General features: G+C 42.8%; 1 protein-coding gene across 3 annotated transcripts in view; it reads left to right on the top strand.

Annotated features, from left to right (window-relative positions):
* The window catches only part of ST18 (ST18 C2H2C-type zinc finger transcription factor), a 388994-nt gene that overhangs the window by 302109 nt on the left and 60591 nt on the right, over nucleotides 1-26294 (top strand). For all 3 annotated transcript variants that reach the window (XM_085605637.1, XM_085605639.1, XM_085605638.1), the window contains exon 12: nucleotides 19105-19341. In XM_085605637.1, the coding sequence (XP_085461763.1) occupies nucleotides 19105-19341 (237 nt within the window). The remainder of the gene's footprint in view (nucleotides 1-19104; nucleotides 19342-26294) is intronic.

The raw sequence follows: 26294 nt of genomic DNA on the forward strand, positions 1-26294 counted from the left end.
TATATCGGAGTCAACATTCAGATCCTGGTCCCTTACCCGACATATTGACCAAATTACTCACGAATAGATGGAGAGGTTCAGGTACTAAATTAATTAAAGAAATTCTAGAATCAAGAAAGCAATATATTCTTTTTGTATGTTCAGAACATGTTTCATTGCCCGTCAAGGAAAGAACAACGTATTACATGGATAGACAGAATCCCTTACGAGAAGTGCACCCAATAAAGGGCGAGGACAATCAGTTTAAACGCGTATTTGTATATACGCCCATATCGAAAATAGAATTGTTACAAATGAAGAAAGTGGTACCCAGTCATGACAAAGATCCAGCGGGTTTTCACCGAGAAATTAAAGACATGTTACTCATGGGAGAGTATACCTACCCCGACATTATGACAATATTAAAGGTATTAATGCCTGCTGGCATTTATGAGAAACTCAAGGAAAAAGAGTGGGAGGTAGGAGACCAAAAGATAGATTGGACAGCATTAGAAAATGAAGAAAGGGCCCGAACTGCAGGAGCCGGACTCGGGGATAAAACTAAAGCATTACCAGGTTTACTAGTACAGGTACTGCCACGTTTATTAACTACGAAAAAGGAAGACTGGGGTACAATTTCAGCCTGTAAACAGAAGCAAGATGAGGACACTAGTGATTACTATGCCCGATTTGAAAAATGTTTTGGTATAAATAGTGGCATAAAAGCAAGTAGCGAGTCATACCCACATCTGTTCGTAACCAAATTAGTCGAGAATGCTCTACCCCAAGTAAAGAATAGAGTATTAAAATTCGAGAGTACCTGGCAAGGTAACACTCCATCACAAATGTTACAAATGTTACAATACCATCACAATAGAATTAGAGAGGAACAAGAACATGAACACAGACGCATGAAAGACACGAAAATGAAAATGCTAGTTTCCCAGACAGTTCCAGCTGAAGGACATAAGAAGGGTATGACACATTCCGGCGATTCAGCAGGACCTGTAAAAGGGACATGCAACTATTGTAAAAAGCCAGGTCATTACGTACACGATTGTCCAGTTTTGAAACATAATATCAGCATAGGTAAAACACAAGAAAGATCACGGCCACTCAGACAAGATCAGAATGAACAAGGAGCTCTGCAGCATGCCCAGTCCATGCCAGCCGCACAACAGCCAATACAGTTTGTGCCAGCTGCACCACCGTTGCCTGTTGCTGCCACACAGACAACAACACGACAAATGTATCAGACCGCACAGTATGAATATCCTGAGTACCAGCGTTACGCATGAAAAAGCCTAGAGAGGGAAATTGACTTACCCCTTATCGAGATCCCTGTAGATCAAGAAGGACCTTATGTACATAGTGAATTATTAGGCCAAGACAGAAAATTTTTACTCGATACAGGGGCAAGTCGAACAACCATAAAACGTAGTGAAGTTCCAGGGGCACCCCTCTCAGGCTCACAGAATATTTCCCTTGGTTTTTCAGGAAAGCCTATTGTTAATGAAGTGTCACAGCCTCTTCCTCTTACGATAGGACCTTTGACCCGAACTACCGATTTATTGCTTACTAAATCATGTCCAGAAAATCTATTAGGAATAAAAACGTTGAAAGCTCTAGGAGCCATAATATGTTGTTCTCCGGAAGGAGTAAGATTGTTTTTACGTGATTTTAAAGGTCATTATGTGTCTAGAGACATGGATCCCCGATTACAGACTTTACCCACACATCTATGGGCACAAGGCCCTACTGATGTTGGATGCATGAATATTACACCATATCGAGTCACATTAAAGGCAGGAGTGGTACTACCACGAATGCGACAATACAAGTTACCACCAGATGCTGTAGTGGCTTTACTGCAAATCATTGACGAGCTCATTGCCCAAGGAGTGGTTGTAGAGACAGACTCCAATGTATGTAATTCACCGATAATTCCAATTCTTAAACGAACAGATCCAAAGGCCCCGCCAGTCTATAGATTGGTTATTGATCTGCGCGAATTAAACAAATGCATTGTGCCACAATTTCCTGTGGTCCCAGATATCTCGTCATTACTGACAGCCATTGATTCCGAAGCAACATTCTTTACTGTAATCGATCTCAAGAATGCCTTTTTCAGCGTCCCAATAGATCCGGAAAGCCAATATTTGTTCGGATTTAGTTTAAATGGACGTAGCTTTAAATTCTCACGCGCACCTCAAGGATTTACAGAAAGCCCCAGCATCTATAGCCAAGCACTGAAACGAGAACTTGACAGTATCCACATGCCAGTTAACACTGCTCTGCTTCAATACGTCGATGATCTGCTGATCACCGCCCGAAGCGAACCCGAATGTGAAAAAGCATCACTGACAGTTTTACAATTTCTAGCCGAAAAGGGGCACAAGGTGTCCCCTTCTAAGCTGCAATTCTGTGTCCAGCGAGTTATTTATCTTGGACACTCGCTGTCCAAGGAGGGAAGGCAGCTTACACCAGACCGCATTCAGTTAATAGCTAACATGCCAATACCCAAGACACAAAAGGAGGTGCGGGCTTTCATAGGCCTCACTTCATATTGTAGACAGTGGATCCCTCAGTATGCATTTCTAGCAAAACCACTCATTCAGTTGACAACACAGGAGGCAGCCACATCGACTGTTCTCCCTTGGACCCAGGAACATACACAAGCTTTTGAAAGCCTAAAGAAAGCTTTATGTCAAGCACCCGTTTTAGCAACACCATGTTACAGAAAACAGTTTACACTCTTTGTTACAGAACGCGAAGGTACTGCTTTGTCAGTACTCACACAGGAACAAGCAGGAGCACACAAACCATGTGCTTATTTTTCTAGTACATTAGATCCCGTAGCTCAGGCTTTGCCTGCATGCCTAAAATCAGTGGCAGCGACAGCTTTAGCAATCAGACAAAGCGATGCCATAGTGTTAGGACATCCATTGACAGTTCAAGTACCACATGCAGTAGAGGTTCTTGTAAATAGAACGCAAACACAACACTTGACTATAGCACGACTTACAGGGTACGAACTTACATTGTTTCAGCCACACATAGAAATCAGACGCTGTAACACATTGAATCCTGCCACACTTTTGCCAGTAATCGGAACAGACCCACTAGCCCATGACTGTATTGAAGTTATTACTATAACGACGAAACCTAGACAAGACTTAACCGATGTCCCATTGTCAGACCCAGACCTGACATTGTATGTAGATGGTTCATGTATGAGAACGTGTACAGGAGAGTTAGTGGCTGCTTACGCAGTCACAACAGATACTGAAGTCATTGAAACTAATCGTATAAATACTTTGTCAGCCCAAGCCGCAGAGCTCATCGCTCTGACACAAGCCTGTATTCAAGCCACAAGTAAAAAAGTCAACATATACACTGATTCACGTTATGCATTCGGAGTTGTACATGACTTCGGCGTGCTGTGGCGAGAGAGAGGTTATTTAACTTCCCACGGTGCCCACATTCAGCACGGACCCCTCATTCATGCCTTATTAGATGCAATACATCTACCTACTGCAATATCAATTATGAAATGTAAAGCTCATACGAAAGTTATTGATATCATTTCTCAAGGCAATGATCTAGCCGACAGAACAGCTAAACAGACTGCTCAAACCCAAACATCCGACATGACAAAGACAATAGTCCCGATGCCGACACATTGTATGACAGTTAAAGATCCTACCCTTGACGTAATTGACATACAGACACATGCTACACCAGATGAAATAAAGAGATGGACTGAATTAGGAGGGATCCAAACGGACCAAGGATGGATGACGAAGGAAAAATCTGTGTGGTTCCTCCCTGATTCAATGGTCCAAGTCATTATTAACACTATCCATAGTCCAGCCCATCTAGGAGAGAAAGCTATGCTAGACAGCATTCAACATATTTGGTTCAACAAGCATTTACGAGCAGCAGCCAAACAAAAAGTCCGTACCTGTATGATCTGTTGTCAGTTCAACCCAGGAAAAAGTGTTCCCGTAGAACAAGGTGGATTTCATCCTCCTAATCACCCTTTTGAAGTCCTCCAGATGGATTATATCCAGATGGAACGATGTCGAGGATTCAAATATGTTCTCGTAGTTGTCTGCGCTCTGTCCCGTTGGACGGAGGCATACCCGGTTTCAGATTACACTGCCCCGACTACTGCCAAACAGTTGGTTCGAGAATTCTTCCCACGTTACGGTTTACCACGTGTTGTCTACTCAGATAACGGCCAGCCGTTCTCATCCGAATTAATGAAACATGTTTCACTTCTGTTAGGATATCAGTGGAAATTCCACTGTGTCCGACACCCCGAGGCAGCAGGTCTCGTAGAAAGACATAACCAGATCCTGAAAATTAGATTGTCCAAAATATGCCGAGAAAAAGGTGTCGACTGGATAGTAGCGTTACCAGTTGCACTCTTTTACATGAGAATGGTAGCACACTCTCGAACAGGGCTATCCCCGTATGAGGTGATCTTCGGCAGACCACCAAATATGTGGGGGACGCCTGTACCACGCAAAATAACTGATATTGACTGTAATATGCTGACAGATTACTTGGCCTCCTTGATGTCTGCACTACAATCTTGTCGTTCACAGGTAGCTGCAGCCTTTCCCGACAACACTGAGGTGAAACCCCACGACGTAGTTCCGGGTGATATCGTATTTGTGAGAAATTTCGACCGAAAGACTCAGCTGGAGCCCAGGTGGAAGACACCCAAGTTGGTTCTGCTCACCACAAGGACAGCCGTGAAGATCGAGGGCCGCAAGGGCTGGATTCATTCAAGTCATATCAAGAAATTTCATGGACTATCCTCGGATATAGACATTGTGCCCTGCACTCCCTCACAGACTGATTCAAAACTTCCTTTGGTTGAAAAGACTGAAACCGAACTCTATAAAGTAAAATTGAGGCCTAGAACGTCAGACAATTTGATTGTTTAAGTCCTCTCCAAGGTGAAGCGGTTGAATTTGTCTCTGACATGTATCCTCTAGACCTGAATCATGGACAGTCGCGGAAAATGTTGAAACGACAGGCGTATTGTAAATCACTGCGTAGCCATTGCATAGTGACATTATTAATTTTGTTTTCCTTAAGTCTTTTAATAATTACTACTAGTATATTGTTGCACATATATTACCCTATTGCCAGAAATGTTCACAATGTTATTACAGAACATTCTTTTAGTGACTTACCCCCGCATGAATTGTCTTATAGACTTGCGCTGCGCAATAACACTTTCATTAGTATGTTACATCATTCCCATCAGACTAGTAATGCAACTAATTGTTGGGTGTGTGGCCGGCTCCCTCCCTATCAGAATTATGAAGGAGTCCTGCCATTCTTTCCACATCCATTTACACATAATGGCTCCTGTGGAGCATGGTTTAGTTTAATCAATTCCATAGACTCAGACACAGCAGTTTACCAAGATCAGTGGGTATGGGGAAACCTAAACCTAGTTTTACTCAAGGTCTGCTACCCCGACAAGGAGGGTCGCCCCAAAAGAACAGGAACTGATCTAGAAAATGAAGTATATGGATTAGGTAATTTTACACCTAATCTCATGATTCTAAATGTCGTATCCGAAGTTGAACTAGTCTTACCCACCATGTCAGTATTCCCAGCAAAAGGTGAATTGTGTGTAAGAAAGGTTGGTTCCATACATATGGGCCATAGTAAATGCACTACTACAGTAGAATTCAGTGATCAAGGCAAATCTTCATTTAGAGCTTATCGCCACTCCTACTTTATATGTGGTCAGACCGCATATATGCGTCTACCTCTAGATTGGGATGGTACCTGCTACATTGCATTCCTTTTGCCACCTGTTTTCCTAGCTCCTCCTGATTATTACAGAAATATTCATTTAGTACACAATAGAGAGCGGAGAGATCTCCCAATTGTCGATTATACTGAGACGGCATGGGACAAGTATGTAGATTTCAATAAAGGCATCTTTCCCTATATAGGTACTGTTACTAATAGCAAGCTGATACGTAGATTAACTAGAACCCTTGAAGCAGTAGTGAATGAAACTATTTCCGCCTTAGGCAATTTAACAGAAGAGCAGTCTGCTATGCGGATTGTTGTGCTTCAAAATCGTCTTGTCCTTGACGTCATCCTGGCTGATAGAGGCGGAGCTTGTAGGGTCATCGGATCAAGCTGCTGCGTATTCATACCAGAAAATTCGCCATCTGTATATAAAGCTATAACTCGCCTTCACAGGATTGTAAGCCAGATACACCAGAATCCAGGCATCTGGACTTGGTCCAGTTGGTTTTGGAGTATGATATCAGCCTGGGGATGGAGAGTTCTATCCTTCCTAGGTATTGGCCTTCTCATACTATTCAGTTGCTGTCTATGTCTACAATGTGGACCAGCGATTTGTGGTCTGTGTGCCACATCGTGTATTCCACCACCAAGATTTCATTCAAGATCCCGGAAGAAGAAAGAAGAACAAATGATGCTATATGAACAGATCAATGGATTAATGAAGATTGATATCTCTTAACGGGCAAGTAGGGGACAAGGAGGGAATGTGGAAATATGGATTTTTCTGGTCAGTTATGTCCCCTATCTTGGACCCCAACGGTTCTATGTGCATGTTACAAGTACATGTATGTTCTCTCCAGTTCCAGTTATGAAGACGCAAATACATGTGCGTCCACCGTCAACATGTCCTCTGTCAGATCCGCCATGAATAGGCCGGATATCCCATTCCTAAGTACAAAAGGCCACCGGCTCTATATGGTTCACTTATGCCATTTTACAGTCCAGGCATGTAGGCCCTGATTCTGTCATCAAAACTCTTCTTGCCTTCTGCCTCTGAAAAGCTCCAGTATGAGCCTGCATCTGTGACCATGAACTTTGTCTCATTCTCTGCGCGGCTCACGAAGCCTGACATCAGCCTATTCTCTGCCAAGAACTGTATTTCACCTTCGAATTATCTGCTTCCCCCTCAGCCAATGCATTCCTGCCTAGTAGTTTAAGTAAACATTCTTCCAGCTACCGAGCAAAAGGCCCGGCTTCTCTGTCTTAATACAAGTAATTCATAGCCCTGTTACTATGGAAGATTCCTGCCCTCGCATTTAGTGTAGACACTTAGACGCTTGTGCATGCACACACAGTCAGTATAGAATAGATTTTGTCCGAGAGTCCTTCCTTTGTGGATAACATAGTTCTTCAAACATAGGATGTTAGATATGATTTGGGATTAGGTTGACTTGACCCCCAGACTTTTCGTCTCCACATGTAAAGCTAAATGTCAAGTCCCCTTCACCCTCTAGTTACACGTCAATCACACGTCATGCTGCTGCGCGCGCATCTATGCCAAGTATTATCTTATAGATCCACCTATATATGACATCATAACAAATTATGTTCCTTTTTACTCCTTATTACACCCATCTTTGGTTACGCAGACAAATCGTCATTTTCCTTATCAATTGCTACGCCTACTGTATTCGCTTCATTGTAATGTATGTACTATAAAAGCCATTTCATGTCAATAATGTATGTACTTCACTTCCTGAACCTCCGTGGTGATGGAACTTGGAGCAACCGATTATAATCGTTCACTGGAATAAAGCCCATTCCGAACCTCTAATACCACGGATTCTGCCTCTCATTTTACTGAGCTGTTTTATTATGTTTCTGTATCAAATTAAGTCCAGGTAAAGGAAAATTATTTACCACACTAGGACCAAGAAAAGGGTTCATCCAAAATGTTTCCTGTCAATTCCCTCTTCACAGGGGATAAATAGTTTTCTTCAGTATTTCAGTCCAAAGGAATAGAAGGTCCTCCTCATTCACTAAATGTACACAGTGCTTCATCTATTTATTCCCTGCTAAATGTTTTCCCATTCTTCTGACACACTATTTATGAGCTTTAGGGTGTCCCATGAAAAGGTAACTCTCAACAACTACATTAACTGTTTGGCTATATTATATAATTTGACAGCTTTACATTCAAGTAGGTAAGAAACCTCCATGGGGGAATACCAGGTCAATAAACAAGTGGCTTAGGTCCTTCCTGAGTAGAAGTAAGTAGAGTTCCACTGCAAAAGATCTGTAAAGTAGCAACATGGGCCCATTTGCTTACTTTTGTTAAACATTATCACTTAGTTGTTTTAAAGTCAGTACAAGAAACGTTTTGTGATGATGACTAAATATCAGAAACCATTGATTCATGCATAGATAAGTAAAGATTTTTATTTTTTTGTAGATGCATCTCAGCTTTGGCTTTGGTGTTCTTCATTATTGACTTGTTTACATACCCCCAAAGAAAGGACAGGAATGAGTAAGCTGGACGAGGATGTAATTCACAAATTACCTACTATTAGTCTTCAGTACACTGAGTCATAATCTTTCTCTTCCTAGTCCTCTTATCAGCTCCCTGCCTTACGACCATCTCAGAACACATTGAAGCCCTGATTTTTTTCTCATAGGTGTTTACCTCATTACATTCTGTAGAGAGGAAGTTATAGTGAGGAGGGGCAAGGCAAACCCATAGCATTGAATAGATGTACATGTGCCAGAAGTTGATTTCCATATTGTCAAAGCCTCAGAGGTACAGCAATCAACTAGAGTTCCAAGTATCAACAAAATATCCAGAAGGCAAACAAAGAACTTAAAAAGGAAAACAGTATGTGGTATGTGATACTCTGCGCTATGAAGTAGTGTACACCAATCACTGTATGTCTTATCCCACCACTGCCACCAATGTTAGAAAGTTATTTTCCTCCCTGTTGGACCTGGCCCTCCCTGCAGGGTCCTGCTGAAACTGTTTGCCTTCAGTCCTTATGTTTTTGCCGACTATAGGACACTGCACACTTTACTAGTGCTAAAGTGCTCTCTCCCTAAAACATGTTGAAACTGACTTCCACCCAATTGGCATATTTAACTTGAAGGCAAGTCCCTTGTAAAGTAGTACTATCCATAGCCTTGGCCTATATAATAAATGCTACGAGTGGGTCTGCAAAATTAATTGTGCCACCCGCTTAAATAGCCCTTTCCACATGCCTCTGGCCTGCTATTGCAGCTAGTGCGTGCAGTTTTAAACTGCCATTTGGACCTGCAAAAATAAACATTTTGCAAAGCCCAAAGCTTCTGTTTGTATACACATGGGTCACCCCAGTGTAGGCCCCCTTGGTAGACCCTAAAAAAGCTCATAGGGCAGGATGCAGTGTATTTAAAAAAGTGGACATGCACTTTTAACTTTTACATGTCCTGGTAGTGAAGAACTCTCACATTCATTTTTCACTATTGCAAGGCCTACCTCTTGGATAACATTGCGTTACCTTATTACATTTAATAAGTGATAATTCATTTCATTTGGGAGCAGGTAGGAATGTTGAGTTTAGTCTCTAAAGAACTGTAATTTAAAACCCTCTTTAATGGTAAAGTTGGATATTAAGTCACAAATCTGAAATTCCAAAATTAGCATTTTCTCATCCCTACCATTTGGTGCCTGCAGCCTGTAACCTGGATCACATGACTAGGTGTAGCTGACAGTTGGTCTTTGTGTATTACTTCCAGACATTGAGACAAAGACGGGATAGAAATTGGCAGGATTGGCCATCTTGGACTTGATGGGAGGGCAGAGCTGTCATCTACCACACTTGCACATAACAAGGACACAAAGACTCTGCTTCAGCACACTTACAAAGGGTTTCACCCTAGTCTTTAGTGACCCCAGACAAGCTGGGTCCAGGGTAGGGAGACAGGAAATTCCAGACACCTCTGTAGAGGGGGAGGGCTCTAGAAGCTTCTCCCATTTCAAAGTGGGTACGAGGTATAAATATTGAACCCTCAGATCTAACTATTCAGTATGTTTCTAGACCTGTACAAAATTCAGAAGGAGCTTCTCTGCTGCAAGAACGACTATCCTACTGCCCTGCTGCTCTGCTGCCTGAGTGAGAAGGACTGGATGTGCAGCTGGAACACAGGACCACCAGAGTGACCACAAGGGCTAGTTGAATGCCCTCCTGATCGCAGCCTCAGGGACAGAAAAAGCTTCAACCATCTTGAGCCATGCACGTGGACTCTGCCTGCTGTGAGTCCTTCCCTCTTCCCCCCAAGTGGTGCCCCTCAAGACCTGAACCCGTGTGAGGCTGCACCAGCTCAGATGTGTTCTCTACCAGAACTGATGCAGTGTGATGCAAACCCGGCACAAATCCGACACAGCTCTTTGCAGTGCTTCATCTGAATTGATGCTGTGTGATGCAACCCTTATGCTAGCCAGCATCGCAGCCCACACAGCTCATTGGAACCACCTGTGATTGACGCATCCTCTTCACGGACCTGGCAGCTCATCAGAACTGATGCAGTGGTCTCTGTGCAAGCCTGCATCACAGTCTCACAGCTCACCGGAACCGCTGCTGCATGACTATCCTCGGCACGGACCTCGCATTGCTCCTTAGTAACACCACTGCATGCCGCAACGCTCTGCAACCAGGATTTAAGGTACAACTTGGTCCCTGCATCCGGCCTGTGCTCCATCGCCGATGGCCTGAACTTGAGACTTTATCCCGGTCCGCATGATCAGATAACCACAGTTGGTGCTTTTGTGCTTTGTAGCACTATTTTTACCTAATCATTTAAAAACACAAGTCTCCAGTTCTACTGATTGTATTTTTGTCAATTTGGTATCATAATATTTCTTTAAAATGTACTCTATTTTTCTAAATTGGCATAGGAGTTTTCCTGTGTTGTGTTTCACTTAATTACTGATTTCAAGTGCTGCATGAATAATTTACACATTGCCTCTGAGTTAAGCCTAACTGCTTTTGTGCCAAGCTATCAGAAGGATGTGCACAGGTTAATTTGGTGTTTGCTTGTGTTTCACCCTTACAAGAATTGTGGTTGCTGCTTGAGTAGAACCAGGAATTTAATTCCCTACACTGCCCATTGTAGTACATAGTGTATATTTAATTTGTATACCTATACTGTGCCATCCATTATGAGATATTGAATAGTTAGTGAGAGTATGTAAAAATAACAACCTCTATGCAACACAGTGTAACAAACTACAGAAGTCTTTCGAGCCCAAAATTGTTTCTTCATCATCAAAAGCCCAGACTCAATCCACTACCCATACATCGCCACACCTTTGTTACAATGTGCTTTGCTACACTCAAGAGGAAGTCCTAAATCTGTTTCGACAAACCAAATCGTCCAACATGGCCATGTAGTTTTGCTGGGCTTTGGGCATAAAATAATGTCTAAGTCACAATAGTTATCAGAACCATTAATTCAAACTGGAATTCTTTGAAGCTAGAAGAAGCTCCCAAGAATCATCGTCCCTTCCCTGATCAATTCGTATCTAGATCTGAATATCCTCGCTACTTATCAACTTCACAAAGGTGCAAAAGAACTCAAATATCATCTTTGTTTTCATCAATCAGGCTTCAGGCCACAAAGGCCACTTAAACTGATCCTGTCACCACACATGGAACTACTGTCAAGTCTCCGAAAAATCTAGACTAATCGTACCAAGTGGCTAATAGGAGTCATCCTCAAACGCTACATGAAAGTGGATCCATTTTGCTGACAATGTGCATAATGTTCGACATATGCCAGAACACTCAGGCACAGCTATGAAGACCAGTACCAAGTGACCTTTTACGTTTTAGCTTATAGGACCCACATTCCTATCCGGCTTGATAAACCAATAAATGAAGCTTACATCCATGTTGCCTACACCCAGGGCCGGACTAGCCGTAGCGGGCACCGGGCAATCCCCCGGTGCGCCGCATGGGTGGGGGCTAGCTTTGGGCCCCTGGGGGCCGTTTTTGTTACAGGGCCGTTTTTGCAGCATAGTTGCAAAAACGGCCCTGTAACAAAATCGGCCAAAAACCGGCCCTGGCAAAGAGCTCGGCGGCACCCCCAACCCCCCCGCGAGGGAGGGAAGGGGGCGGCCCAGCACTTTGTCAGGGCCGGTTTTGGTACCCAGTCCGGCCCTGCCTACACCATGTGTTCCTTTTCGATGAAAAAAGATACCCTCTTTCATAATGTACAAAGAAGACCGACATTCTGATGCTGGAGTGTTAAAGTCAGACTTACTGCCACTGGACTGGCATCTAAAACTACAAAAGCCCATAGTGGCCTTACTGAAAGTATGGAACCTGGGAGTTCTTCATGATTCCAAATCACTGATCATTTTTTAAACAAATGCATTCGTCAATAGCATCAACATGCAGGTCTTCATTCTTCATAACGTCCTCCTGCTACTCTGTCCCAGCACGTTGGCCGCTCAACCGGTGATTTTGTTTTGTTGTTAAATTGTATACATCAGTGTACCACATTGAGTATTAAAAATGCCTACAAGAAATTGCTTTGGATTTTAAAAATATTAAATTAAGTTATGCAGTAAACAAGTTGTATGCTGGCCCTGCTGAGCTATATGTCATCAGCTATATGCCTAAGAGCATACAGCACACTGACTGAGACACTGGACTCCCTCTGTTTCATGTTCCAGCTCTCCTGTCTGAAATGCTCTGCTTGTTGGTAGTGTGATAGCAACAAAGAACATACTGCTTCTTCCAAATAGCTTTGCCGTGCTGCTTTTTGCCCAATTATGCAAACAAGTTAAATCCCTGAAAACACATTGGGCCTCATTAGGATGCGGTTCGGACCACAACCAACAGCTTGTCGGTTGCAGCCCAAAACTCATATACTGCTGTGGGCTGACCGACACATTTGGATACGTGTAGTCGGAGGCAGCAGTCAGAAGGACTCGCCGACACAATCTGATGGGCTCATGGAGCACCTCAGTCGGTTAGAAAGGCCTCATAATCCCATAAAGCCTCGTAATCCCATAAGGATGTCGTTTCTGCCGTCTGGATTATGGTGTCGGTTTTCGGCAGCCTTTCCATGTGGGCCTTTCCGACATGGAAAGGCTGTTGGAAAGGAACATTGGGGGCCCTTAGCAGGGCTGCTCAGCTAGCGTGAATGGGATGTGGAATGTTGGTGTGTGGTGATGCTGAGGAATGTGGAGATTGGAGAGAATCAGTTGGAGAATGGGCTGAGCAGCAGTAAGGCTGCTCCTGGTGGGGCTTAACCATCATCATAATTAGTTGGAACTATGATCCAATACATCTACCTATAATTTACTCTTCGGCCTCCAGAACTTTCATTTACAACAGCACCCTTACCCCCTGGCCCTCTGCATGTGGGCCTGGGGGCACCCTTAACATCCCTGCACCATGTGACAGGCACTGTGAGGTGCCTGCCACATGGTGCAGGGATCTTTAAAAACTCCAGTGTTTCAATGGGAGCTTGTGCTGGCAGCGCTTTCGGCCTGCCACACAAGCTTCCATTGAAAAATGTACGTTTGCGACTGCACCATGTGCAGTTGCATCCTAATTGTGGGGTCAGAACCACCGACCTAAGGTCGGTCGGTTCCCAATCTGCAGCGATGTCGGTTGGAGGCAACTCCAGCCGACTTCGTAATCAGGGCCATAATCTCATTGTTCAACACCTGCTTCATGCAGGGAACCCCACATAGTAACTATCTGGCTCATGCACTGTTTAAGTGTAACTCTGGGAATGTACGTGGAAGATTATTACTTTCTGTTCACAACTTTGAATTGGGATAGAGAAAGAAGAGGGGCACGGGACAGTATTTCTAACAAGCATCGAAAGTGCCAATAGGTCTGGCTTTAAAATAATTTTGTGTGGTAATGTGAAGCATTACAATAAGATAGCATGGGAATGGATATGTATTTGTGTGGAAGCAAAGAAATGAACAATTATATAGATCTTGGTTATAAGGTCAGGTGACAGATGCACCATCAAACCATACCTAAAAATCCATGTAGGTTAATGACTGCCCTCCTTCCATCTGTGCCGAGGCCAAAGAAAAACACCATAAATGATATTACAATGTATTCTGTGGGCCCCTCAAAGTTCAAGTTGGCCAGCTAAATGAATAAATAAATCAATAAAATGACCACAGCTGTGTGGAGGGCAAGCACTTTTTTTGCGGAAGTATACTCTTCTGCCCAATCTAAACATGTACTCCTGACTCTCAACATGTGGGCAGAGATCAAGCCCTCTCTAGTGATGCTCACATAATTGTCTGGTAACAGCTGCGCTGTCATGCCAGATCATAAAAACTGCTTATCCCTTTGAATGGGGTTTTATTTAATATTGTGTTTCTTTTTCCTCCAAAATGTAGTTTCAATTTTGTGGGTAAAAAAAAAATTCGTTTGGTAACTTCACTGCTTCTTTCCATGTGGGTGTAAAATGCATGCAAATATTGGTAGCAAAAAGCGTTTGTATTGATTATTATAAAAATGAGAGTCGCTACAATACCAGATTTGCATTTTCCATAGTTCTATAAACCTCATCTCTGTCATGCAAAGCACTATATTTTTTCAGATATCTGTGATCACGCCAAAGGACACCGATTCACTAGCAACTGTTGGCTCTGATAGGGTTAATATCTTGTATTTTTGTAACTAGCATGGATTAACGCGGCTGAATAATGCACATGATATTGTACAGATGCCATAAGATATGGTGGTTACTAAGATATTATCCTGGATAAGCTGTGCTGTCAGCTTGGAGGTTTAAAACTATCACATCAGATTAAACTATTTATAAAAAAAGGGACGGAAAGATCTAAGCAAAGCGTCTTACTGGGTGCATATTACAAGTGTATTTACTTTCCTTAAATATAATAAAACATATCTCTGTTTAAGCTGAGTGATTTAAAATCTGAACTTATCGGCCATCCAAGGAGACGCAAGAGCTGCCTTTGAATGTCTAAACTACATCATCACTTGGCAGATGGTCTGTTGGCCAGGAAAAAAACACACTGAACTTGTGTCTCACAAACCCCTGGCAAGCAGGGATCACTGGCAGCTAGGGAGAGGTGCAAAGCAAGAGATGCTCCTGTGAGTGCATAAGAGACTGTCTTGTATCATTAGACTAATTAGATAATTTCCTAAAAGAGCCGTGCTCTGGGAATGAGCGAGTTCCTTTTGCTGAATGATAGTAGCTATTGCCTCCCAAAAATCGTTTTTCTGAAGGAAACATTTTCCAACATGTACTTCTGTCCCTCCTCTTCGGATATGAAGTTGGTTAACAGCAGTCTCACAACGTTCCTTTTCCTAAAACGTTTTGAGTTTTCATAAACATGTCATGTATATCTAAAAACCCATCGTCCAAAAAGCTTTGGTGCACAGTTCAAATCAGTTGCTCAAAACATGCAGGAATCTGGATTTGAGGAATTTTGCCCTCCTAAATGCAATTTGCTCCTAAGCCAAATTGCAAATGTGGGGTGGAAAATCTGCAATCAAAGGATCCGGGAATAGGGTCGGGCAGCATTGTAAAAGATAAATCATTAGGGCCCTCTCTGTCATTGACCCAGTGAATTGCGATTTTAACACAATTGATAATTATGGGTGTTATAAAGGCATTTTGGCGTTTTGCTATTTTGACAGCTCACTCCTGCTGGAATTTAAAGGGGGGAAATGCCTAATAAATAATGGAGCTTGTGGGTTTTGATGCAGTAAGCTCTTAAACCTGCATCTAGAGCCTCATCTGAAGGGCAAAACCTCTACGGACGAAAGTTACTGCACCCAATACAATTCGAAGACTTCAGAGTTGGACTCCGTCCGCCATTATAACTGCATCCCATGCTGGGCCGCATGGAATGAGGGACAAGGTGCTGAAGAATTGTTGTGAGTCAGGGCAGTGTAGGTGGTGGGGCAACGACTAGGGTATGGATATGGCCACCCTCTAACTCAGGAGGCCTAGTGGCACATTTGGGGCAAAGTTTACTGGCCACAGAATGCTGAACTGTTGCTTTTATGGAAAAAAAGATAGTATTGCATTTGGAAACTAAATAGACTTGATTTAGTCTATAGTCTGCGACAGAATCATGGGTGAGGACCAGCCGCGGACCATGGAGGAAGTTCCGTGGGGCGGTAAGGCGGGACGGGGGAGGGGCAGGGTGGGGGGTTCTAAAAACCGGAATATGGATAATTGCAGGTAAGTAAACAATTAAATAAATAAAACGAATTTCGGAGCACGCGCTGCATCGTATTTTGCCCCACGGAACTCCCTCCACCGGCCGCGGCTGGTGAGGACACATGGCTCTGTGTGACAGATGGGCCATGGGTAGCACAGAGTCCACTGCTCACCTAGGGGCATTTGTATCAAGCCCTTTTTCCGTTCGCAAATGGGCCGATTCTCACAATCGGCCCGTTCGCGAACTGGAAAAGGCCTTTTGGGATGTATCATCCCAAAAGGGCATCGCAAATTACAGAATCGCAAAATTTGCGATTCTTTATTTTGCGATTGCATTTAAGGAATCGCAAATTACCATTCCTTAAATGTAATGTATGAAGCGCAGAAAAAGTGCAATTTGGCCATAAGGAATCGCAAATTACCACCAACTTCAAGTTGGTGGTAATTTGCGATTTCTATGAAAAATGCCCTTTTTTGCATTTTTCAAAGTGCCATGTGACACACATACATGCCCTTAGGGCATGTATGTGCGCCACATGTGCACACATACATATTTCAGGAGTGCAACAGGGTGTCCTTTTGACATATCCCGCACCCTTGAAATTGCATTCTCATTTTGCTATCCTCAAATTGTGAATCGCAAATTGAGAATGTCTTCCCATTCATTCGTGTGGGCCTCCTAGCCCATAGGAATGAATGGGAAGGTATTCCTTAATTGCGGTTAGCAATTTGCTAATCACAATTAAGGAATGCCAGGGAATCACAAAACATTTGCGATTTTTTTTATTACATTCCGTTTTGCATTTCTCAAATAGCGATTCCCTCAAAATCTCTATTTGAGAATCGCAATAACGGTGTTTGATACATATGCCCCTTAGACATTGCCATCAAGTCGAAACGATACCCGCAGGGAAACATTATAATTGCTGCAGTCCAGAATCCATACACGCACCTTTACGGTGGAATGTAAGAGGGAGTGGCCTGACAAGTTCTGCCATCAGCTGATGCTATCAGGTCTGATGGCTGCTTTGCCAAAAAATGTAATGAAAAAGGAAAACACTGGGAAAAATGGTGTTCAAAGTTACTGATATGTACCCACCAGATCCTGAAGAAAACACCACACACACAGGAAATGGTGCAGACAGATGTCGATCTCACACAATTAAAGTGTGTGCCACAGATACTTTTAATCTGGTTAAGAGCAATAAATAAAAATAGTGTTTTTTTAACTTTGCACGCTAGACTGTTAATATATGGGTTTATAAAAATGTGCCTCACAGTTACAGAAGTACAGAGGCCTTATATGTACACCCAGTTGCGGCAAGGGAGGCCTTGTTATAGGAACCCTAGAAGGGAGCTACAGTTGATGCTGTCCATCGGTTTCAGGAGGCAGTGAAATGCATGAAAGTGACATTTTGTGGGTGAAACATACACACCTTACAGGTGTATCGTATTTTGCCCAGTACTAGATACAGGAGTGGGACTTTAGATACTGCTGGTAAGACTTCCCAGGAAGTGTACATTGTTTTATACCTTGCTGCAGCCATTTATTTGCTTTTTGCATATCCAGGCTGTGGTGGGTGCACACTAGTGACCCCCCCCCCCCTCATAAATTTGAATAGTGCAACTCAACAGCACTGACAAATTCATTCGGGCAGGTATCACTAAGCATGGTCCAAGGATCAGCTACCGTGCATCGTTTCCAACCTCCCTACCCCAAATGAATCTTGACCCAGGGATTTTACCTGTCGAGCTATATCATTTTAGCTTGGAAATTAATTTTAAGACTAAAACAATTCTTTCATCCAACAGTATAGCTATCAAGATATGACAGATTATTTTAGTGTGTGTTATTTATTTTCTTTTGCCGCTTTCAATGCTAGCTGCCAGCATGGAGCCTCATGGGTACAAGTTTTATTTACACCGAAAAACCACCAAATATTCAGGATTAGAACACAGGTCTGGCCTTACTCACCCAACCCCAACTGTTTCGATGAAATGAGGTCTCTTACTCAATGCTCGTACAACTCACACCTTTTGAGCAGATCCTGAGAAAGGACTGACAGTTCTGTGACTTGTACTGGGTTTGATCAGATAAAAGACACTGAATAAGGTGGTGCGTTTGTTTTTCCAAAAGATAGTGAAACAGGAAAACGTGTTTCTGCTCTTGGGTTTGTGGGCATAACATGAGTCAGAGAAAGCAAGGCGGGAAGGAAGGCAGCTCTTACCACTTGTTTCTGCAGCGTGTCATTCGTCAGCTGTGCACCCTTCACGTGGGAGTGGAAACAGAGATACATACTGATGCCAAATTTCAAAAGCATCATTGTGGGTCAAGCGATTGTCCTCCGAGCTTTCTTTCTACTTAACTATTCTAAAACAACACACATTCTGATTTTCAGATTGAACCCTCTTAGGGCCTGTGCTTTTTGAACGAAATCTTGCGCAGGGTAGGCCTCTAAAGCTGCCTTCCAAAACAGAATTTATCAATCTCTCAAAATAATTATTTAAAAACTTGTGCAAAACCGAACTCGCCGTTAACTTTGTTCATGCAAATATTAAACGTGTGTTCTTAGTTATTGATGGGGTAATGCATGCAAATATTCGATGTGTCCCAGCAAAAGCACCGCCAACTGCTATTTGATGGTCCTTTCGGTGAACAGAGAACACCCCCCCCCCCAGCTTTGTCTTATGATTTCGCTCTCTATGTACCCAATCGTGCCTGAGCAGAAAGTAGGCTGCTGAGCTGGAAAGTGCTGTAATGCTCTTTGGTGAATTGGGGTCATATTTCTCCATAAGAGTATCAGAATGCAGAAGACGATTTAAAGCTAAACTTTTTTTAAATAAACTCAGATTTATTGTCTACGGTTTATACTCTACAAGCACCTTATTTAAATTCTACTTACAGCGTTTAAGCACGGCAGCATGCAAAGCTTTATGCAGTCGCACCAAATTCTTCGGAAGAATTAAATATGAAACGATGTCCATAATTCTAAAAGCTGGCTTTAGTGTATGATACATATAAATAAAAGCTTGCACTTTCATTTATCCTTTAAAAGCACCACATGGTCGCATCATGTCGGGCACACTCCCTCGTTGTCTTTTTAATGCCTCTATAATCTTTTATTTCAGATTGAAGTCGACGCGAACGGCACTCTAGATCTGAGCATGAAAAAGAACCGCCATCAAGAGAAGGGCGCACCCGTTACCGCCCCCAGTGCCGCCGAGCTACCCCCGCCGACGTCTCCCTTCAAGGCGAGCAGTGTTCTGGTCAACGCAGCGTTCTACCAGGCCTTCTGCAAGCAGGAGGGCTGGGACGCGCCCATCAACTACAGCAAGGCCTACGGTGGGAAGGAGGAGGAGAAGGAGGTAGTCTTCCCACTTATTGTTGCACAGAGGTCACGTGCTGACGGCCTGTGGTGGTGGAACCCTGATGTTAGTGGGAGTGCTGAAGTTGTTGAATCAAACACTAATGTTTTTCCAGCAAACAATGATATATTACACAGCCACCTTCAGAAGGTGTCTCCTTATAAACTGTACCGGGTCCACAGTACATGGCGGAAAACAGCCAATACGTATATAAAGTTTATAAACAAATACAATTACTTCATATTGCTTTGACTGACACAGGAGTCCTGTTTGTAAGTACAATTGGTTCATTGGGCACCCCATATAAAAGTAATTCATTTATTTATTTAAATATGTATTAGTTATCGTAGCATGCTCAAACCCCACATTGGCGTCTCTGAGCACTGATGGAGAAGGGAATGATAAAGAAAACACGACAATGGAAAAAGATGCAGGATTGACAGAAAAAACAGAGTAAATATTAAATCCTGTAAAGTAAGAAAAATACATTCTTAAAAGGTGAGAAAGCTTAATGTTAGACCTGATCATTTGGCAGGGTCACCCCCAAACTATTTGCCTTCTTCCTCCCCCTTTTTGCTGAATTCCTTTTTGTTGACTTTACTACTCTGGACACTTTACCACTGCTAACCAGTGCTAATGTTCATGTGCTGTCTACTTAGAACATGGTAACAATGGCTCGTCCACAACTGGCATATTTCATTTATTTACTAGTCCCTAGTAAAGTGCACCACATGGGCCCCAGGGCCTGTAAATTAAATGCTACTAGTGGGCCTGTAGCACTGATTGTGCCACCCACATATGTAGCCCTTTAACCATGTCTCAGGCCTATCATTGCAGAGCCTGTGTGTGTCCAGGTAGTGAAAAACCCTTAAATTAATATTCCAGTACTTGAAGGCCTTTCTCTTTCATAGCTTAACATAGGGATTGCCTTATTACATTTTATAAGTGTAAATTCCAACAGGGAAAAGATAGAAATGTTAAGTTTGATGTCAGTGGACTCGCAATTTAAAATCACAAATTGTGGTAAAGTTACATTTTAAGTTGCAAGTCTTAAAAAGCTACTTTTAGAAAGTTGGCATTTTTGTACTTTAACCATTCTGTGCCTTATACCTGTCTCTGAATACACATCTGGCCAGGGTGACAGCTGGGCCTTAAGCATTCCCTCTAGACATCCACACATAATAGCTTAGGTGTGACTTGATATGCCTTAATTGGCCATTAATTGACTTGATGGGGGGGCGGGGCTAAGCACATACCCACTTGTACCTTAACAGGCTGTGCCCTGTCTCCACTCAATAGGCCTAACATCCATGTATTGTCATTCCAGCCAGCTTGGAGCCAGGGCAGGGGAGTAAGGGGGATTCCCTTCACTTAAAAGTCACTGTCTAGAAGCTTCTCAGACCTTGCAAAACCAAAGCACCAAAGTAAAAATACTGGACCTCAGACACCACCACTTCAGTACTCTTCTGGACCTGTGAATACCATGCTTTTGTTAGAAATGGTGTCTGTAGTTGGCAGAGGTATGTACCCTGTCCAAGTAGGAACCCCCACTCTATTTGGGGTAAGTGTAGTACACACTGAGGGCCTCATTTGCTATATTTTGAGGCACTTCAGCCCAGCAAACCTTCCTGCTGTGCTGCCGTGTGTCAAAATAAAAGCACAGGATTGTGCCGTATCTACAAGATATGGCACAATCCTGTCCTTCTCCCTTCCACCGATGCACAAACAGCAGCCGTGTGCCAAAGGAGACACTCTTGCATCATGTTGCAAAGGGGCCTGCATTGCAGGGAGGATTGTTTTTGTGCAGGAAGGAACAACAATCATTGATGGCATTTTCCTCTTTCTAAGCATGCTGCAGAATGCAGCACACACTGAAGGAGGAAAATCTACTGTCACATTCTGATGCATTCCTAGTTTACAAAACGTTGTAAATCTGAGAATGTGTCAGGTTCCATGGATGTTGCGTGGGAACACCCATAACAACACCCATGGAACGCCCCTTTCACACAGAGTAATGTGTGAAAGGGACCTATATTTACAAGGTCATGAAAAGTCATGCAGGGTGACTTTACGTGGCCTTGTAAATATGGGCAAGCCCATTGCCCTGCGGGTGCATCAAAAAAGCTGATGAACCGGTGGTGCAATGGGCTTGAAAATAAGGCCTTAAAAGATTACCTGTGCTCACCATCTGGGAGCTTGGCACAGAGCAGTCAGGCTAAACTAAAGAGGCAATATATAAAGTATTTGTGCACAAACAAACACAATAACATAGTGAAAACACCGCAAAGGTACTCCACACCAGTTTAGAAAAAATAGCCAATATTTATCTGAGTAAAACAAGACGAAAATTACAAAAGACAAAAACCCAGCACCCACATGTCAAGATATGAATTTTTAAAGATTAAATCAAAATGCAGTGCTTCGAAGTATATTGCTCCAACTGTGGCTATATGGTCAAGCTTGACCTGGACAAATCCAAACATTCAATCTGACCACGATGGAGCACGGGCTGGACACAGGAATCATGCAGACCCCATTACAGTACCTTGGATGCATTGGAAATCAAAGACAATGAGGGACTCAGAGGAAATGAGGCATTGCGGATGCATGTATTGCGCCGGTTCTATAAGGCGGTGCAGAGTCGTTAAAGCTTTGTGGCTCCAAGACAATGCACTGCACAGAGGAGGTGATGTGTTGGGTTCGGGTGTGAGGCCCCTGTTCCTAAAGGCATTGCGGCGTCGATGATGTGTTGATGTCAACAGCACGATGCGTCAATTCTGGGCTGAAGGCAATGCATGAGTTGAAAGCCATGCAGGGCCATGGGTGTGTCGAAGCGGTGCTTGAGACTCACGCAGTGGCAGTTCTTCGGAAGCACTGCGGTAGGGAACCATGGACATTTTAAAAGATGTTTTATATGCCCTGGTGAAGGTAAAACTGCCAATTTTGTTTTACTCCATTGTACCACATTGGCTCCATAGGCTAACATGGGAATACATTAATAAAGTAAAATTATTGAGATGAGTGAGCTAGTATAATAATTCAAAGACTTAAAAAAATAATTATGATATATCCAACCACTTGCCAATGTTATATTGATTATAACTATGACAGAAAATACATTATAGAACTTGCTTTTCTGTTGTGCCAAAATCCAGCCTTTTAGCATCCTCTCCTGATTGGCCAGCTTTTGAAAGGCTGAGCTAAACTTCTCTGATGAGATGGAACATGGCCTGCATAGAGACAAAGGACGTTTGGTGGGAGAAGATCTGCAGCTGCAGAGCCAAAGGCGGAGGTGGAGTAGCCAACATGGTCTTCAAAGAGGGAATGACAGTTAGAACAGGACACAGGCTCAGCCCCATTTCCTGCACCCCTAGCCAGACAGGAGCCCCAGTAATTGAATTAGCAGAGGGGCTGGAAGGGGAGTGTTAGGAAAAGTTATCTATGTCAGTGGGATGGTTTAGCCAGATCTTAACCTCCAGGACAGAGGTTCTCCATTTTGAATTTGAAAGAATAATGCTTTCCGTGTCAAGAATATGCACCACTTTGGAGGAAGTTATCATAATTCTGGGTTGTACTCTGTACCTCATTGGTTAGTGGTGTCCCCCCCCCCCCCCCATCGTGTCACCCAAGTAATACTGGATAAATATGGGAGAGCTGCCCAGCAACTCCAATCCCTTCCTTGAAACTACAATAAGAAGAAAGACTGCCCTGCTGGACCATTGAACTGCACAAGAGAGGGCTGCACTCATAAGGACTGCACCTGCTGCACACTCTGGTCTTCAGCCAAAAAAGTACTTTGCTTTGCTATGAAAGTTGAAGGAGTGGACTTCCTGAAAGCAACAGGTTAAAAGAGATCACAGAAATAATGCACTCCAGCATACACAGTCCAGTTTATGACCTTAAGTCCATTCTTGATAAAGTTATGTAGAAACGATTGGATCCAATCCACAGGATTCATATTCTACCACAAAGTTTTTACTTCGAAGATAGATTTTCAAACAGTATTTGTCCAAAGCAACACAGCCGACACGTGTTACGTTCTCTTTGACTTTTTCAAGGCTAGGAACAAACGGGGTTCAAAGTATTTCTAGAGTCCCTTCCGGAATGAAGTAGATGTTGAGGTTGTCCCAGTAATGGACTAACCCATGAATAAAATCCCCAGTGCGAGTGGTCTTCTGAGTATCCAGGGGAAGTGTGAGGTGTGACCCTGATAAGCCCACTGTTCTGCTGTGTCGGGGTAACGTAGAACATCACATACACCATTAAAGGAGCTCAACCTGCATCATAAACCTAACCAAGAAGAACCCAACTGGACAGCGTTCAGTGGACTTTTAAGAATTTTGCAAGGTGCATTGTGGATATTGTAGTTCCAACTTCCCAAAGAGCAATTCAGAGATTCTGAAACCTTGGATTGGTGTTATGGACCCTCAAAGACCCAAATTAAACATCTGGAAAAGAAGAACGGCCCTGCTGGACCCTTAGACTGCAAAAGAGAGGACTTCACTCATAAGTACTGCACCTGATGCACTCACAAGGCTTCCCAACAAAATGACTTTGCCTGGCTGAAAGGATACGGAGTGGACTGCCTGATCAGCAACAGGTAAAAAAGAGCTGTAAGGGGTAGCTGAAACATCAACAATAAGGACAACTCCAGCTGACAAGTTTTATCTAGAATTTACTTGAATTGACCAGGTGCATTGTGGAAGTTGTAGTCCCAGACCCAAAGAGGCAACCCAGAGTTTCTGAATCCTTGGCTGGATCTGTGGTCTACTTTCCTGCATCAAGAAACACTTCTGGAAGTAATTGTAAAAGTGTTACATCGCGGGCGGCCTGGACTCTTGACTATGTCCTGGTCCAGCATGACCTTTTTAAACCCCTTGAATGCTATTTGCTTCAAAGTGCTAGTTTTACTTTTAATCTTTAAAAACTCATATCTCTGGTTCCTTCCATTGGATTTTGTTAGTTTTGGTGCATTTTACTCCATAAAAATATAATCTATGTTTATGAATTGGTGTGGGATTTTTTGTGTGTATTGTTTCTTACTTATTTACTGTATTTGGTGTTTTTAAATACTATATACACCTATCTCCTAAGTTAAGCATGCCTGCTGGCAGTCAAGCTACCAAGGATGCATTTATTGAGAACTTGACTAGACCTTATTTGTGATTGTGGTGTTATTACTAACTGTAGGTACCTAACGGCACCTACTAATAAACCCCTTTCCAAAATGTTTGGTACCTAAAACGGAAGATATCAACAGGATCCCAAAATTGAGCATACCTAGTTTACTGTAGCATACACCTGCCCGGGTTCTGTCTTGCCCCACTGGATGATTTTGGCTTTCAACTGAGAGACAAATTCAGAAAATAAGATTGTTGGCCAGGTTTAACAACTGGACTGCACATTGTCATTGCTCCATATACTGATGCCCTGTCAGCAGTGAGTGATATTGTGCAATGTTACTCAGTTTTGTGATTGGCCCATTCATCCATTACTCAGATCATTTGTGTCCTGCCAAATTTATAAATCGAGTGACCTGAAACTAAGCCCAGTTCATTGGTAACTAAGAGGAAAACTATATTCCAAAAAGGAGATATTATGACGTTGAAAGGACGTATCACATAAAGTGATCACTGCAAATGTTAATTTAATAAGCAGTCTTTGCAGTTTTAGGCTGGTTGGCATCTAAAATAGTTAAAAGCAGGAGCTGTGCTAGTTTACCACCTGCGACAGACGTAAATGATTGCCTATCACAGGAACATTAAGCACATGTGCTGCCTTTTGCTGGAAATGTGGCAGCATTTGTTGACGTATATAAAGTTAACAACAGAATATAGCACCATAATATACACAGTTCAATGCAACAAAAGAAAACATTAATCAATCTCAGGAGCTACCTCCAGATTCTAGCCCTCCACACTAACGGAAATCAGACCTACAACGAGTCTTCTATCCTTCCATCATCTATTAAAATCTATTTAGTTCGCACCTAACCCACAGTCCCCAATAAAGCACAGGATTGGCCCTTTGAGATCTGATTTTACTTATCAGTAATGTTCGAAATTCATATATTTCATATCTTCTCCCGTTCTTCCCATACCATCCCCACCCTCCCTCCATCACCCTTTTTCACTCTACCCTGATTTCCATTTCTGTCCTCCTGTCCAATGCTGCTTCCTCTACTCCCCATCTCACCTCTCACATCCTCACTTGCCCCTCCTCATGACCTTCTATTCTGATACCCCCTGTGGGTCTCTCCCCTTTTTGTTCTATTGTCACCCTACTCTCCCCCTATTTATTCACCTACTCCACATCCTCCCCACTCCCACCTACTTCACTATTGCTCTTTTGTGTAAGACTTTTAGTCACATTATTACTACTTGTGATGCTCTTCTATATGTTTGGTGACTATACACTATAAAAAAAAATATAATAAATAACAAGACACGATACAATAAAACAGTCCAAACAGAATGGAATTCAACATTCACAGTACAGCACAAGAACACATTCCAATAAAACAGCACACAAACAGAGCAGCACAAAAAAACTGAAAACCAACACAACAAAATGTCAAACAATGAATATGCACAAAAGTCCTTGTCACACATTAGCACCTCAGAAGCCTGCTTTCATTATAAGATGGTTGAAGGTGTTTGTACCATGCACTGCCTTAATGTACCACCAATGAAATGAAATGCCCGCAGTGAAAAACGTTTTGTGATCCGGACCCACTTCTGCAGTCAACAGAGTGGTCTTGTTTGTGCACATCCCTGCCCTTATCTCTTTCTAAAATGCTCAGCGTTCCTTATAAAGATCCAAATGTACATTTCAGGTCTGTATCTGGCAACGATTTCCACAAGCAAAAACACTGAATGCTTTTATGTATTTCTGGCGTTTTTATCTACTTCTCATGCATAGCAGTTGCTTAATTTCGGGTGGTAATTTCCAGA

Source organism: Triturus cristatus, chromosome 5_1 (genome assembly GCF_964204655.1).
Source record: "Triturus cristatus chromosome 5_1, aTriCri1.1, whole genome shotgun sequence".
Classification (NCBI taxonomy): domain Eukaryota; kingdom Metazoa; phylum Chordata; class Amphibia; order Caudata; family Salamandridae; genus Triturus; species Triturus cristatus.